Source organism: Chionomys nivalis, chromosome 14 (assembly GCF_950005125.1).
Source record: "Chionomys nivalis chromosome 14, mChiNiv1.1, whole genome shotgun sequence".
In the NCBI taxonomy this organism is placed as follows: domain Eukaryota; kingdom Metazoa; phylum Chordata; class Mammalia; order Rodentia; family Cricetidae; genus Chionomys; species Chionomys nivalis.
Window position 1 is genome coordinate 59,648,306 of NC_080099.1, and position 17,372 is coordinate 59,665,677.

A 17,372-nucleotide genomic window follows, 5' to 3' on the forward strand; every position below is an offset into this window, starting at 1 on the left:
ACCGTGGACCATCATGACTGACCACCGTGGACCATCACAACTGACCATCACCGACCATCACGACTGACCATCACCCACCATCATGACAGACCATCATGGACCATCACGACTGACCACCATAAGCCCATCTTTGTGATCTTGACAGTGATGCTGGGCACCAGCTGATGGAAAACACATTCTAGCAGCACGTTGCATGCTGGGGCAAAGGCTATGTTCCTACTCCTGTCTAAACGAGGCTTCTTAAGTCTCCCCTAGAAGCCCTTCTTGGATCCGGCTGTCAGGAAGCTTGGGAAATAATAACTTTCAGCAAGGAACCCAAGTAAAAATTAAAATTCTATTAGTTAAAGGAAGACACTATTAGATGCCAACAAATACAAAGAAAAGAAAATTTTTACTTTCCACCAAAGAAAGTGGTTGAAGGGGGCTCCCCTCATCACACAACAGCACCACCCTGCCTGAGAGTCTCACACCTATGGACCACAAGAACTACCCAGAAAGGGTAAAGACAGAGCCCTGGCATCCTGAGACTCCAGTGTCGCACTCCAGGTGGTGCTTGTGACTGAGTGGTTACCAAGGACCACGCTTTGAGAAGCTCTACAGCTCTGTCACCATTTGCCAATCAGTTTTCTGCCACTGCCTGGCATACAGTTGGCCATCCTCTATTTAAAAACAAAGAACAACAACAACACCACAAAAACTTGTTCCCTTTCTCTTTAATTCTTTTATTCTCCATTATTATATCTGGCAGACGGGCACTGGCTCATTCTCTCAAATCCTTGTTTCATTGATACAAAAACTAGTTGGATCAATGATACATGAATTTTAGGAATGTAGTTAAGTCCTTCTTTGAAGGCAGGCAACTGCAAGATTCCCCAGGAGGAGGCTAAGCTGAGCTTCAGGTTGAATCCCGGCCTCCTATGACTCCAGTGGCTGGAAAAGGCCGGTCAGGCACCTCAGTCAATCTAACAGTGAGTGATTAACAGTCGAGTGCAATCTCCAGTGCTTTTATTCCAGCCCCTGCTCTGCCTCCTCTTTAACACTCAGGTAAATGTCAAAAATGCACCCAGGGATTATAGCTGACAAGTGGTAAAAGCCTTCATGTTGTCCTCCAAAGGTTAGGGTTCCCAGGCCCAGTTGGAAGTCCCAATCTCCACTAACCATTAATCCCCTCTCTTCCGGTAGGAGTGAGCATATTTACGGCTGCAGTCACTAAAGGGTGAAATAAAGATTAGGTTTTAGTTAGGAACGCAAAGCTTTTGAGATCAATACAAACTCACTGCTGAAATCAATCTAAAGTTTGGAATTTTTAAGTAAAGATTTACTAGGCTTTCTTGTACATTTAATTTTCCAAAGGGAAAATAAGCCCAGAAATGTAACATAGTAATCAAATCGAGTAAACACCAGCTGACCTGGCTTATGCACATACCAAAGAAGTGTGAAAAGCAATAAAAATGTCCATAATGCAGATTGTAAATTCTCCAATAAGCAGGTAAAACCAAAACACATATATAGATTTACATAAGAATCCTAGCAGATCTACTCGTCTACTCGGATATGTAAATAATCAATAGACATTAATAATGAGCTTATTCATGCATTTCCTTATTACTGCACATATTAAGGGTTTCAATTATTTGTACTTAGACAGATAAATGCATGGCCTTATTTTTTACAAAAAGCTTTCAAAAAGATACAGAAATTTCCTGAAAAACAAAAGCTACTGTTTGAATGAAGAAAATAAGTGGACTGGAAATACATGGCTTGTTATAGTCCTCTGCCGTTCATGTTTGATGCATGTACACAATTTATTATGCAATTTCTTGAGATTTGACAAAGCAATTGTCTGGCAAACCATAGCTTTAATGACATATTTCTGTTTCATATGAAAAGACTGTAGGTATTTTAGGAAAATGCCTTAATAGATCAACATCAATAAGTCCTCGTCTGCTTGGTACATATCTATAGGTTGGGAAGATTAGGAGATTTTTCAGAGGACTATGATTCCATGTAGTAAATTTATTTCTTCAACAAAGTGCATGAGGCTTACAGCAAGCTCTAACTCCAGGAATTATTTAAACTACCCTTGACCCTTTAGAGCAGGACTACATCTTTTCTCAGGAGAGCGTGGAGGAGCGAGCGGCCCCACAACCTGTAGAGGAGACCAGAGAAAGAGTTGATGGAAGTAGACAATACCAGAGGTGGAAGCACCCATCTCAGAAAAAAAAAAAAAAAAAAAAAAAAACTTAGTTTTTGACTGGGCTATTGTGATAAGAGCTTTGTGCTCTCTGCAATTATTGAAGTGTAAGATTATTAAACCACTTTAATCAACTCTACTGCCAAGATTTGTTTGGGACTATTTGCCTGGCACTGGAATAGGGGTCAAACCCTTTTTGCCTACAATGTAATAGTGTATTCTGTCACTCACAAGACAAGAATTCTGTTTCTATGGATAGGTGCCACTCTCTTTGAAATATTTAGGAGGTGTTACAACACCCTGTAGATGCTTTGGGTTAGTATTGACATCTTCTACCCAGTGCTACACTTTGGAAAGTTACAAAGCCGTAGAGGAATGTGTGGGTGTGTGTGCTTAAATAGGAGAATCTGCACAGGAGATATGTAATATTGTTTACCTCAGTAAAACTGCTACATGGTGCTAAAATTATATTTTAACTAATGTCACTCAACCAAAAATGGGTAAAGTACATCTTAAGTTTTATAAATTTTGTGTATATGCACATTAATTCCATTTACTACATATATGATAATACACATGAAGTGGTCACATAAATATGTATATTTGCAATACTTGCATATATCAATATATTGTAATACATTCCTTTTTACCAGAAGATCCATGTAAAGACCAAGATCTACTCACACACTCTGAGGATTGATGTCCCGGGGCCATTACAATAGAGCAATATGGAGTCATGGAATGAAGGTGACTGGTTGCCATCCTGAATCTGTAGGTTTTGGATGCCAGGTTAGGAATTTTCATAGTGGAAGAGTTTCTGTGTCTCTGTGAATCTCTGAGCCATACTGAATGATGGGTACCAGTGATTATGCCTCATAACACCACATGCTCTTCCACTGTAAAAAACTCAAAGCGCTCCTTTGAAGACTCACTCTATCATCACCTGCGTTCTATAACAGCACACTGAATATCTTCAGTGGATGAGTGTATTAGAGAATCTTTATGTGTCAGCACAACTGGAAAAGAGAATCCAATTGCCTATCCCAGCAATGGCAAGTTCACTTCCTAAGTGGCTCCAACTGGAAAGCCGACCCTTGCAAGGCACAGCATTTTCCAGGCCAGGCAGGAAAAGAAATGAATAGAACATAGGCAAGACCCCAAGGAAGCAGAAAGCTCTGATGGTACAGCTCCAAGAGAATCAAATTCATACCTCATAAGAGAATGTTCCTGTACTATAGAGTTCAAAAGAAAACTGACATTCAGTCCTATTTCTTTATGTATCGAAACAATTCATCTATTTCCATGGGTATTGATAGAGATTTGGTAGGCTTCTCAAAGAAGAAAAGAGCATAAGATTAACTACCTCATGCAGGTCAACAATAATCTTTTGTTTCAATTTGATTGTATCTTTGCTGATTACTCAAAACTTTGTCATGCTATTTCCCAGGATAAAATAAAACAAACAAATTTATTTTTCTTCTAACACAATTCATCTATTTTTAGTAATACTTCAGAGCACTTATTTTATTATTAATATTTTTATTATTAATAGTTTGGAACATATCTCTCAACATCTCATCAGTAACATGATGTACTTGAAAATACTTTTCTTCCCACATGAACTGCAAGATTTCAGATTTTTCAGGGCCATGGAAGCATCTTTAACACCTCCAGATTCTTCAAGGGCTTCTGCAATAACCATACACAATCTTGTCAGGACAAACAGCTTCCTGTCTCACTGTCTTATCTTGATGACGTGTGAGTGGGCAAGGCCCAACAGGAGGAAGTCAGAATAGACCATTCCTATGAGAGACAACGGGAGGAAGAAGGAGAGGAACAACACATGAGAAAAGAAAACAAAGAAGGGCAAATAGGCACCTGGCTTCATTTGACTGCTAGAAAACCACAGAAATTAACCTAAATCAGTCCTTAGCACAACCACAGTATTTATGTAATTGAGCTCTATACAACATCATGACAAAATGAAAATATTCAAATTCACATTTATCCTGGGCAGAATGTTACTATGGGATTTTGATTATTTTAAAAGCAATGTTTAGGTTAATGGATTGCCTTTTAACAAATCAAATGTGATACTCAACTTAATTCTTATTAGCTCAATCCACTAATACCTAAAATGTATATATTACAGTTTTCAGATAGTACTTCTACAGCATGACACTGCTAAATAAAGAACTTAAATTGCTTAAATAAAGTATACCATTATGAAACCAACAGTCGAATGGGGTGGAATAGAAAGCTAAGGAAGATATAGTACAAAGACAAAAGAAGACAGATTTTATGAAAATAGAAAATGGAAGAGTTTTAAACTAACATGAAAGAAGCCATAAGCACAGGCAAGAATCTAAGATAGAAACAGGCATCCTTGGATCTAGCCTCTCAATGAAAATGGTCAATCCTATAATACAGAAATATTTGATTTTTAGCCTCATAACTATTTCACTAAAAACTTAGGTGACTCTTTTCTGTGAACTACAAAAATTTTTAATGGATGTTCTGACAGAGATACACATCTTCATTTTTTTAAGAATGAGCAAAGGAGGGAAAATATTGTCACAAATAAAAAGAAAAATTTGAGGGTGGGGAAGTTGATTAGAATAATTTGCAACTTTGGGTGATAATTCTTTATGATAAAAGTATGTTGTCCTGGTTATGAGAGGAACGTTCCATGCTATTTAATGAACATTCAGAATTTAGCATGCCCTCAGTAAAATATTCTACAAAAACTTTTGATATATGTAAAACAAATTTGGGGAACACATGACATCTGTTTTTACACTCAGAATTCTCCCACATGCTTGATCTGTTATCTGGACATGACCTAATTCTGAGGTGGCGACTGGATGAATTCCTCTGACCCCCAGCCTCCACGCTGATTTCAGGAGAGAATGAATGTACTTTTCACTCTCTCTCAACCTAAAGTTTCAGTTCATTTTACCAGGAAAGTTCCCAACTGACCTTTGGGGACTATTTTTTGTTTCTTTGTTTTTTTGTTTTGTTTTGCTACTCATCTTCAGTTTAGCCCAAGACAAGTAGTTAGACGAAGGAAATGCTCTATGTAGCCCCGCCTACAGGGAAACTGAGACAAAACCTGGAAAAGAAGAATGTAGTGTGTAAAGTCACAAGTGATATGAGAGTCAGAAGCCTTGGTCACTGGCATGAAGATGGACTGACAACAGGCTACTTTTCAGAGTCAGGAATAGGCTTGGCATCCCACCACTAATAGTAAATAGCCTTATTTTTAAAAAGGTTTAATTATATAAGACAACTGTGAGCCATCAATGTTGTCAAAGGTAAAGGAGTGACGGTTTTAAATATACAATAAACACATAAAACATATAACATTAAAGAGCAAAGTCAAAGAACAGTGGTACTTTTGTTAAAGGGATCAGTCACCCTTGGAATAGAATCATAAATTATTGCTACCAAGTGAAAAGCAGATGTATCCTATCTTCTACCTAGTAACTGTTGAACACAAGGCAGAGAAGAAATAAAAGGAAAACTAAGACAGAATTCCCTACCTGTGCTGAGTCTTTGTCATAGTTGCTTTGGATTTTTGTTGTTGTTGTTGTTGTTGTTTGGTTTGGTTTGGTTTGTTGTTGTTTATTTATTGAGCAATCACCCATACAGCAGTCTCTAAGCAAGTATTTGTTCTATATAACACATCTTTGCAAAAATCCAACATCATAAAATTCTTTGAGGTAGGCACTGTAATAATTATCTTCCTGAGGGTGTTTAAATGCTAAGTTATATAATGCAAAAACCTCAGAATGCAGCACTGAGTTTTGTCTTAGGAGTTCCCTAAAATCTCAGTGTTTGCTAGGTGACTGGAGCATTCTTGAGGGCCCATCGAGTGCCTCTGCATATGTTGTAAGCAAGTTTCATGAGATAACAGACTCTTTTAAACTGTAAGACAACAGATCAATACAGTCAAAAGTTTGACTGATGCCTCTCTGGTTAGAAGTACTAACCAATATCTTTAACTGTAAAATGTTATACTCACCCTATTTCTCTCTGATAAATTTGAAAGCTTGCTTTTAAAAATGCAGTAACATGTTTATTAGGCAACCATTTTGCATTTAATACAGAGCTATGAATGATGGAAGCTTTTGCCAATCATGATGCCCCCCTTTTTTTTGAAGATTGTAGTTTGGTTGTGATGGTAAAATAGTTTCTTTAAATGAGTAACTAAAAAATAAGTAAATAATAAACAGCAAAAATACACAGATAGTACTAAGAAGAAGTTAGGGGCTTTCTTTTCTTTGTTACCCTAGTTTCTTATATGTATGTTAATTATTAATTTTAGTTATTCACTTTCTTTTCCCTGTTTTCTCTATTAGAATGTTAGCCCCTTGAGAACAAGAATCAGTTTTATTCACCATTCTGTATTCAACATTTGGTATGTAATAAATCCTTGATGCATACTTGATGGAGGAAAGACAAAAAGAAAATAAATACTGAATGTTCACGGGAGGCACTGTTTAATGTAATAGACTGGCTAACCCATCAAATCAGGATGGACTGCCTATAATCGCAAGTCTACCTTTGAACATGGAAGATACTGAAATTTTTATCTTCTTTCTCCATCTTAGATTATCATCATTAAAATAATAATGGCACCTGTCCTTATCAGCTGATCTCACTAGGAACAAATCAAATCACCCCAAATAGCAATGACTTGAAACAACATGGCTCCATTTAGCTGAGGGTTGATTATATGGACAAACATTCCAGGCCATCCTCCATTTGTTGCTTGGCTCTGGCTTATTTTTGTATCTGTGTTCAGTTACTGGGTGAGCTGGAGAATATTTGGCTCATGTCAGGTCTCACCTTCCAACCAAGCTAGCTTGGACTTTTTCACATGTTTCGCTGTTAGAGCGAAAGTGTTGAACGAGGGAAAGTTAAAAGCATACAGTGTTCCTTAAGGTGGCCTAGGGTCAGCACAAAGTCACTTCTGGCACATTCGATTGGTCTAAACAATTAACAAAGGAATGGGAAAGAGATCCAGTCCTCGTGGAGGCAGGGATGCTTTTGCAATCTACCAAACTCAGGATTAGCAAGAGGATTAAGAAAGCAAAACATCCAAAGGATTTATAACAGCGTTCACCACATAGATCACCAACTCAGTAAGCAACATTGGTTATTACTGCTTGAAGCTGCCTTCAGAAAAGAGAGCTGGTTGAGAGTTCTGCATGCTCAAACCCTCTTCTAAGAACAAAAACTAGCCATAAGTGCTTTACACATGAGTTGGTAGCATCCAGAGAGCAACTAGCAGTGAGCAATGTCCCCAGAGGAGCTAGAACTGCATACCTACCTGGAACTACAATGTCTAGCGCCAAGTCCAAGTCCTTGGAACAGTAGTATTTGGCTTTAGGGGAAATGCTAGCCAACAGCACAATTGATTTTACTATATCTCTGAGCTCTTTGCTCTCCAATAAACCACATGGTGCTGATGACCTTGGGATATCTCAGACCATGTCTAACCAAGATTTACAATTTTAAAAACGTGGACAGTTATGAATTGGGTTTGGGTTTTCCTTTCTCTCATTTTGAGGAAGCTGTGTGGCCCTTCCTTTACTGAATTTCATTCCACCCATAAAATGGAACATCATTTCCCCATATTTGTATGGCATTCCACATGGCAGCAATCTCAAGGGTCAGATCTCATGAAGCAGTATTTATTACAAGAAGAAACACAGAGGCGGCCAGGCGCTGATGTTTATACATTTTGATGATCCCTCAGGAATCGGAATTGGAAAAGTCAGGAGGCAAGGCAAGAGTTTCAGCATAGCAGCCAGCACCTCATGCTAGGCACCCAAACACGGCTTGAATATTCCTTGTCCATCCAGTCCAACACGATGGCTATGGGCAACTGGACCTCCCCTAAGCCTGGCTCTCTGTCACCTCAAAGGCCACCCAGAGTGCTCAGAACTGAGGACAGCTCTCTTAAGAAGTCAGTGGCGGTTATTTTAGGATCTTTCCACTGTACATTATTTAATGCAGAATCTCTGATGAATAATTTTGATAATTCTGCCAAAGTAGGAAAACTGCTTAGATTAGATGGCTATGTGATTGTGTGTATGTTGTTATTATGGTTGTTTTTTCAAAGACAATCCTTGCTCCTCTTCCGCTTTGCAAAATCTACCCTGCCGAGCGCTCTTGAAGAGTCACGTCCTTCCTGCCATTTTAGAAACAATCGTGGCAGAGTTGCAAGCCGCTGATAGTGCTCAGCAGGATAGATCAAACACACAGATGCAATTTCTGTATGTTGAACAGTGAAGTAGGATAAAATTCAAATACTTACAATCGCTTAGTAGCTACCATCTGATTGCTGTAAAATGAATCTTTCATAACAGGATTTATTGTAAATAGTGTCATCGTATTTGTGGGTCCAGCAACCATTGCAGTCCAAGCCTATGCAGGGTATTGGAGACACGAGGTTTATATGATATACAGGTTCATTTGTGCACAGAGTACAGGGGGGAGCTTTTTGGTTTGGGCATTCTTGGTTGCTTATAGAAGAGCTGTGATTATTATTTTCCCTCTGAAAGTTTAAATATCATCAAATTTGGTAACTTTAAGATGCAGGAGAATATGTGCCAAACACTTCATCTCAACACCAGCTTCATATTGAGAAATCCTCACCTCTGCTTTCTCCCTCCTCCAGCTAGATATTAGATAAGCACAACCACAAACAGACACAAAAGATAGATAAAGACCGATTCTTAAACTGTGTTTTTTATGCTGTTGAGATGCAGAAAGACTCTAACACTCATAATTAGTGACATATATATATATATATGTAGCAAAAAGAAAAAAAGACTTAAGAATTTCAAAATGGAATTTGATCCCTAAAAAAAATATATACTTTAATTCCTTTGTGATGCAATTGGAAGAAAGCTGTAATTTATCTGTCATTATTCATTGTTGGGTTGAGTTCCAAGTACCGACGGAAGTCCATAAAAGACCAAAGGAAACATAAGGGGAGCATGCGCTCTGCGTGCATGGGAGTTTGGCTAGCACCCACATACTAAGTACCTTTTACTCTTTGTGACGTAGAACCCCCCCAAAAGCACTGTGCTAGAATCATGTGTCTTCCTCAGCAAGACTTGAACAAGGAAAGTTCAAAAATGAAAAGAATTTTGGAAATAGTAGGACCGGATAATTTGAATCTGTTTTCTTTCTGTCCTTGGTCCTAAAGAATAATGGTGACAACAACGATAAAAAGAACCTGTCTTTTGCCTTACTGTGACTCAGTCTTGTTAAGTGTGAGAGGAGAATGTAGGACCTCTGCTGGATCGGAATAAGTAAGTCTAACTCTCTGATAATCCAGAACCTGGACAGCAAAGGCCTTTGAAAGGGCTTTGGTTCATTCCCCTTCATTTATTTGAATAAATATTCCATATGCATGCTAATGTTATCATTCTAGCTGGGAAACCCCCTATTTCTAAGTCTCAAAAGATTCAGCTCCCCACCCCCCTCTTAGGCAGGTGTCTTTCCGTCTCTCACAGATCAAAGGGGGTGTGTAAAAAAAAAAAAACAATGCTTGGGTAAAAGATTTTAACAAATTTACTACCAGAACACATCAGAGTGAATCATAATCTGTATTTATTGACAAACAAAACTCAATTCAATTCAGATCCAGTTTTCTTTGATATTCATTTTATTCAAGGGTGTACCTTTCTTTTTCTGTTGCCCCCTTCAGTGTTGTGAGGGGGTGGGTGAGTGTTTCTTGGACACCTCCAACTCCCATTGACAACTTAAATGAGGTACTATACATATGAGATAAGTCTGGAGAACACGTCCTCTACCAAAATGCCCATGTCTTTCTGATGCAGCTAAGGTTCTAGAAGCAGGCTGAGGTTCACTCTGAATGCTAAACAGGGTCAACAATGTGAGCCCTATGGGATGGTCCTTATTTATCAAGTGAGCCCTGAAGTTGAAAGGTTACAACTGTGAAATTGCAGCTGGGTCCCCTAACAGTTAAAACTAGCTCCTGCAAACCAAAGACTCTTAATTGAAATACAAATCTGACAATGTGATAACGCATTAATAAAAACATGGTTTCTTTACTCTTATGTGTGAACTTCAAAGGAGGCTGTTTAACTGGACAAAAATAATAAGAGAAAAAATATGTTTTCCAATAAGATCATAAAGCTTGAATAGAACAGAGAGAAAAATCAAAATCCTGTCCTCTGTTCTCCCAGCTGAACTTCCCCCCACCCCTAGTGTGTGTCCTCAGCCCTCCTAGGCAAGGACTGGAATCTTCCAAGTCAGTCCCACACCCTAGATACCAAGACAGGCTAAAGTGGCATCCTAGCATACTTGGAGATCAGACAGCTTCTGCATTTGAGAGTGTGTGGGGGCTGGGGGCGGGTGGGGAAAGCCAGCATCCCGATGTTGTGGAAGCTGCAAACAACAGCATATACGCAGGCACAAAAAGTTTGCATACTGCACAGAGCGCTTGAAGATCATAAATCTATGCATGAGAAAGATGTAGTGGAAATTTTGGGGGGGATTAGAGTTTATTTTTGTCATCTCTGTGAGACAGCTACTCATTCATCCAGATCACAGCTAAGAAAAAAGCTGGTCACAGAAATTAGCAGTTTCAGCTCAGCAGCGAAGTCGCCAGCCTGTGAAGGCAGAGAGAAATTGACTAATTAGCAATGCGCACTAAAACTTGACGGTTCTTTATAGAGAGAAGAGAAGAGAGAGGGAGAGAGAGGGAGAGGGAGGGAGGGGGGCTCGCTTTTTCCCCTTCTTTCTTCCAAAGATGTTTGAAATCGCAGTCATTTACGCTCGACAATTTTTACAATAGCCTTGAGCCATAATTTTGCGAGTCTCTCCAGCATCCATCCCCCTGTATGGTCTCTCTCTACTGGCCAAGCACGACCATTTCTCTCCCCAACCGTGGATTTCCTATTACTCTCGTTACGACTCACTGAGCCCCAGGCCCAAGGATAATGATGTGTTGTTTCTTGGTAGCATAATTTGTCACACGTACATTTTTTCTTCTTCTTCTCTTGCAGAAAGCTCTGCTCCCTCTCTCTCTCTCCCTCTCTCCTCTCTCTCTCCCTCTCTCTTTCTCTCTTTTCTCCCTCTCCTATATTTTCTTGCTGTTGCTAATTCATGGTGATCAAATGATGTACGACAAAATAAATTGTACAGAGTGACTGCCTGGAGTTGGGAGCCAGAAGGTGTGTTCCCCTCCCAAGGAGAGAGCAGACCTTTAAAAAGGAAGGACAATTGATTTTGGGGGGAGCTTAAGTGAGCCCTGACTTTGCAGCTGGCTGACAGCAGGTAAGTTTCTGGCCTTGGGTCTACCTTGCCTGTATTTTCCTTGTCTTTCGGGTTGTTGTGGGGTTGGGGGAGACTTATGGGGGGGGGTTGTGGCAAACGCTTATAAAGAATAAAACTCCCATTGCAAGAAATAAGCAGATGGGGATGGAAGGAAAGGGGGAGAACAAGAAGGCAAAGGGCTAGGAAAAGATGGGGGGGTGGCGAGACAACGAAGCGGGGAGAGCTAGAGAGAGGTATGACCGGGGCCACTTCCAGGGAAGACTCAAATGATTCCCCACAAGCCTGAGCTCTGGGGGCGGGGGCTGCTGCCGGGGGAGGGAGGTTAGGGTCCACCTGGAACAGGATGGGAAAGTGAGTGGAGAGGCGCCAGCCGAGTCTGGTAGGAATGAGTAGCCGGCGATCCAGAAGCGGCGCCGGGCAAGGCAGAGTGAGCCGCAGCGGAAGGGGCAGGTCCGGCGGGTCCCTCGGAGCCGGGCGGCGGCGGCGGTGGTCCTGGCGGGCGCGCGGCGGGACGCGGGCAGAGGGTCCTTTCCTGTTCAGCCCTGAAAGGTGCAATTACAGATTAAGGGCTCGGCGTGTGGATTTCACCTGGCCTCCCCCTCCCCGGCCTCTTACCACCTAGAAGCGGGCGGCTCAGACTTTTTAGAGAAGTACTTCCAGGGCTGGGGGAGTGGGGGTGCCCGAATGGGGGACCTCTGGAGCTGAACCCCGGGGGTCGCAGGGATGCTATGCTTACCCAAAATCCTTTTGGGTGCGGAGCAGAGGCCCCCCGCACCGGACCGCGCCCCCACCCCACCCCACCCCCACTCCACCGCTGTTACCCCTCCCCCAACACCTGCCTTCTAACTTGAACTTCTCATAGTTCCTCTAGTTAAAGCGACTGCTCCCGGTGCTCGAGAGGGAGACCGGTCCACACAACCCCTCCTGCCCTCTAGTTTCCTGCTCTAAATTCAGCCTGGCACCCCAACTTGCCCCCAGTCATCCTCGTTGCCGCCCCGCACTGGAAGGGGAACTAGATGTCTGAACTTCCGTGCTCTGAAATAGCAAAGGTGCAGGGAGAAGGGGGTCAGGGGTGGCTGGGTGGTGTGAGTGGAAGGATTCTCTGGCCAGGTTTAAAGGCTTCTCTTGAAAATTAGCAAAACGGGGTGGCGGCGAGGGAAACCAACAGTTTGCGAAGCGGGGAAGCGGGCAGGGCCGGGATGAGGGAAATGAGCTAGAATTGATAAGGACAGCTCCCGCCTCTGCCGAGTCCACTGAGCGGGTCCCCATCGCGCTCCGCTGCACTTCCCCGGGAGAAGAAAGGGCTTTATCTCCTCCCTCAGACTCTGAGTCTAGGACTTTTTCGGGGCAGCGCGGATAATCGAAGGTGTCCCCAGCTTTCAGAGAGCTAAGAATCGCCCACCCGCACGCCTGTCTTGCCCCCCTTTTCTCACCCCACCCCCAAACTGGGCCAACTAAGAAAAGCAAAGCTTCCAGCACCAGTTGACCTGGAACCGCCGCCGTCGGTCGCCTCTGAGCTCTCGGGGCACCCCTGGCTTCCCACTCTCGGCCTTTCCCTTCATCCAGCCGGGCATGGACAAGATACCACGAGGTGTCACGGCCTCAGCCTTCACTTTTGCCGCCGCTGCTGTCACCGTTGTCGCTGCCAAAAGAGGAGCCTGGGTGCTTTTAGGAAAGTGAGGGGCGAAGTGTGTAAGAGGTAGCAGGAACCAGAACCGGCGTCCCGACCCCAGAGGAGGACCCTTCTGGAGGCGCTCAGGATCCCGCGCCTTCACACCTTCCTCTAAGGGTTGGGTCCTGAGCGCACGCACAGGGAAAGCCAAGCGGAGCCTTGATTGTTGTTCCTCTCTCCCCTTCACACCCTTCCCCATCCCGGCCACACCCCACACCCCTACTCCACCCTGCTCCCCCTCCTAACCCCCACCCCTGTCTGCCAGGTTGGAGGAGGGTTTAAAGCCAGGTGCCCGGAGTCAGCTCGCCATGTCCAGATCCGGTGACAGGACCTCCACCTTCGACCCCAGCCACAGTGACAACCTGCTGCACGGCCTGAACCTGCTGTGGAGGAAGCAGCTATTTTGCGACGTGACCCTGACGGCCCAGGGCCAGCAGTTCCACTGCCACAAGGCCGTGCTGGCCTCCTGTTCGCAGTACTTCCGATCACTCTTCTCCAGCCACCCCCCTCTTGGGGGAGGGGTCGGCGGCCAGGACGGCTTGGGGGCCCCCAAGGACCAGCAGCAGCAACAGCAGCAGTCACAGCAGCAGCCTCCACAGCAGCAGCAGCCGCCGCCACAGGAGGAACCCGGGACTCCTTCCTCCTCCCCCGACGACAAGCTGCTGACCAGTCCCCGAGCCATTAACAACCTAGTGCTGCAGGGCTGCTCGTCCATCGGGCTGCGCCTAGTGCTTGAATACCTCTACACGGCCAACGTGACCCTCTCCTTGGACACCGTGGAGGAGGTGCTGTCGGTCAGCAAGATCCTGCACATCCCTCAGGTCACCAAGCTCTGCGTTCAGTTCCTCAACGACCAGATCTCAGTGCAGAACTACAAGCAGGTGTGCAAGATTGCCGCACTGCACGGCCTGGAGGAAACCAAGAAGCTGGCCAACAAGTACCTGGTGGAGGATGTGCTGTTGCTTAACTTCGAGGAGATGCGTGCCCTGCTGGACTCGCTGCCGCCCCCCGTGGAGTCGGAGCTGGCACTTTTCCAGATGTCCGTGCTGTGGCTGGAGCACGACCGTGAGACCCGCATGCAGTACGCGCCCGACCTCATGAAGCGCCTCCGCTTCGCGCTCATCCCCGCCCCGGAGCTGGTGGAGCGGGTCCAGTCCGTGGATTTCATGCGCACCGACCCGGTCTGCCAGAAGCTGCTGCTGGACGCCATGAACTACCACCTGATGCCCTTCAGGCAGCACTGCAGGCAGAGCCTGGCCAGCAGGTAGGAGACAACAAAGAGGAAGGCGGGGTGGGATGTGGGGAGCTGGAGAGGCCGGAGGGAGGGGAGGGGGCAGGAAGGAGGGGAGAACTGGGTGGGCTGGGCGGGAGGCTAACGCACACGGAAAAACCATCTCAAACAATTCAATTGGCGTGGGGAAAGTTGATTTAAGAGTGTCAGGAGGGGCAACAGGGACCTGGCCTAACAGCATCCCTGAGCGCTTGAACGCCCAGGTTCCCAACTCTTCAGGGCAGGAAACACGATTGCAGACTAAGGGTTGAAATGGAACAAGTAGGTGGGGCCCAAAGGCCTGGGCACTTTGAAAGAGCAACTCTGGACACATTTGTCAGTCAGATCTTGTTTGGCACCTCAAGGTGGTCTTATTCACCAAGGAGGAGCCTGTGGTGTCAACCAAACTTTCTCTTTTTTGCTTTGGACCAGGAGTGACTTCCAGACAGTGCCAGCAAAAGAAAATCTCATAGCCTTCCCGTCATGCACTTAAGCTGTTACTGTTTGTTTTGGTTCTCTTCTGTGACTGAGCTCTGCTCTCTTCCTAGACTGGAACTCCCAAAAGGCACTGTCTATCCCTGTTGTTAGTTCCAACGACCGGCATCCCATGGTCAAGCAAACTTTTCTATCCTCCACAAAGCCCTTCCTTCTCACTTTGTAAAAGAGAGCAAAGCTACCCAGTTCAGGGTGCTGCACACTGAGCCTTGCTGCTAACACCCTCCCCGAGAAGAGGGAAAGGACGGTTGGTGGTTGAGAAGGACTGGGAGCAGAGTCTGCTCCTCCAGTTTATCCATGTGCCTAACAGGAGCGAGTCACAGAAAAGTTAGGCAACTGTTGATGCTGCCTGCCATGCTGCACACAGCATTTCATGTCCAAAGGGAGAGAGAACCGATGCCTTGGTACAGTGCCGCAGATGAGAAGACTGGGGAAACCGACAACCGTGTTTGATCGGCTCCACGTCTAAAACCCTTCCAAATGAGCCCTAGCAAAGGGTTCCTTTCTGTTCTTGGACATGAGGCATAGTATCCCCCGCTTTTCATGATTGAGCATCTGGGTCTCAGATGCCATGCCACAGAGACTAGCATAAACTTCCAAGTCGTACATGACAAAAGGGCATGACTTGAAAATCTGCCAAGGCATAGTCCCATTCAGATAGATGCCTGGGTCATGGGGAGCACTCCAGGAAACCTTAGGAGAGTGGATGTTTGGATTTTTTTTATCATGTTTCTACTAGTCTGAAGCGACAGAAATGTAAAGGAATACAGCATATTAACTGCATTTGTCTGGGCAGCACTACTGTTAAGTTTGGGCCAACTGGAGGAACAAGAACTCTTGAACTTGTAACAAATCCTGTACGTTGACTTTTTGAATAGCGGTGGGAGATGAGTCTGTGTGTCGTGATGTCAAAAGATGTCTGTACCAGAAGCAGTAATGCAAACCTCTCATACTTCAACAATGAGCACATGAGTCCAAGTCAGAACAAAATAGAAAGTGGGTTGTCTTGGGTGTGTTTCATATATCTAAAGATCAAAATGACACGCTCACTGTGAGGGGCAAGCATGCCAAAGGGCACTGGGGAGAAACAGTCCACTGTGTGAGATTTTATTGTTTCTGAATGACCTATAACTATATTCATTAGCGCATAGTCTACACAGTCAAGAATTCAGACGACATAGTTAATCTCTTGAGACTGCCTTTTACGTTAAAAAAAACATGTATAATTTAGGATAAATCAGAAAGCCAACGAGGATAATAAATTTAAGATTGAACTTGTCCTAAGAGCAATTTGGGCAGATAAGCTTTGTGTGTTAGATCTGGTAAATAATTTCTGGTGTGCACAGCACACTGTTGTATGTTAGTATGCCCTAGGATTCAATGTCAGGGGAGTTCACTTTTAAAAGGCAAAATCTTAGGCAAAGTCCTACCTTAGCCTGGAATCAGCACACCAGCTGGGACCTGCTGGCTCTGTCCTGGTGGATAGCTAAGATACCAAGCTGCCTGGCTCCGCGACGAGACCTCCCAGCTTCACTGGGCCACATCATTTGAAGGCTATGTAATGGTGTCTGACCACTGAATGCTTACAAGTGTCACGGATGCTGCAGGGACCTGATACTTCTGCAGTAGGAGGAAAACTGTATCTTCCCTTAAAAGGGGAAGAGATAGAAAAGAAAATAGTTCACCAAACCTGCTGGCAACCTCAGTAACATAATTTCAACTCCATCCCACTATCAGTAACTGTAGCATTTTCCATTTTAGGGAACAAACACATTATTATAATTTTAATTCACAGAAGAATGAAAAATTTTAACTTGAGTGTAAACAAAAATGTCCATAAGCTAAAACCCTTTAGAATTCCATGAGCCTTGCGTTGCAGCCAATATGATAGAAAACTGTTTCTCAGTCTCGCGCAGAGGTCAACAGGAGGTTAGATATGTCACCATGCTGTTTCTGAGATCACACCACTTTTGCTGAAGACAGCTGAACAGAAGGGCATTTTGTTTATTACTTTTCCTCTATCTGAATTTTTAGATTCCAAATATGAAGACATGCCTCAAATTTAGAGAGAAAAAAAAGGGGGGAATTGATATTGACCAATTGATCATAATGAATGTAAAATACAAGTAAATAGAGTAGGTGCAAAAAATTCAAGTGTTTAAAATATACATTGTATCTGTGTAAATACTTTGATATAATAAAATAAAATATGACTTTAAACATGATTAGGTAATTCTGAATTTGTATTATCTGGAAAAATGAGCAGTCAAGGAAGACTATATAGAAAAAATGGAATCCACTTTGTATTTTTCTCTAGTTGCTCAATTTTTCTGAGTATGTCATTTGAACTCATGTTCATATTCTGTTTTAATAAAGTAAGCATTAGTACAGTAAATGAAATAAGAAGCTTGTGGCCCCAT

The 17,372-nt window shown here is 43.6% G+C and overlaps 1 protein-coding gene across 1 annotated transcript in view; it reads left to right on the forward strand.

Annotated features, from left to right (window-relative positions):
• The first annotated feature begins 13,495 nt into the window (after nucleotides 1-13,495).
• The window catches only part of Klhl14 (kelch like family member 14), a 107,336-nt gene continuing 103,459 nt past the window's right edge, over nucleotides 13,496-17,372 (forward strand). Inside the window, exon 1 of the mRNA XM_057788852.1 lies at nucleotides 13,496-14,451. Coding sequence (XP_057644835.1) covers nucleotides 13,496-14,451 — 956 coding nt within the window. The remainder of the gene's footprint in view (nucleotides 14,452-17,372) is intronic.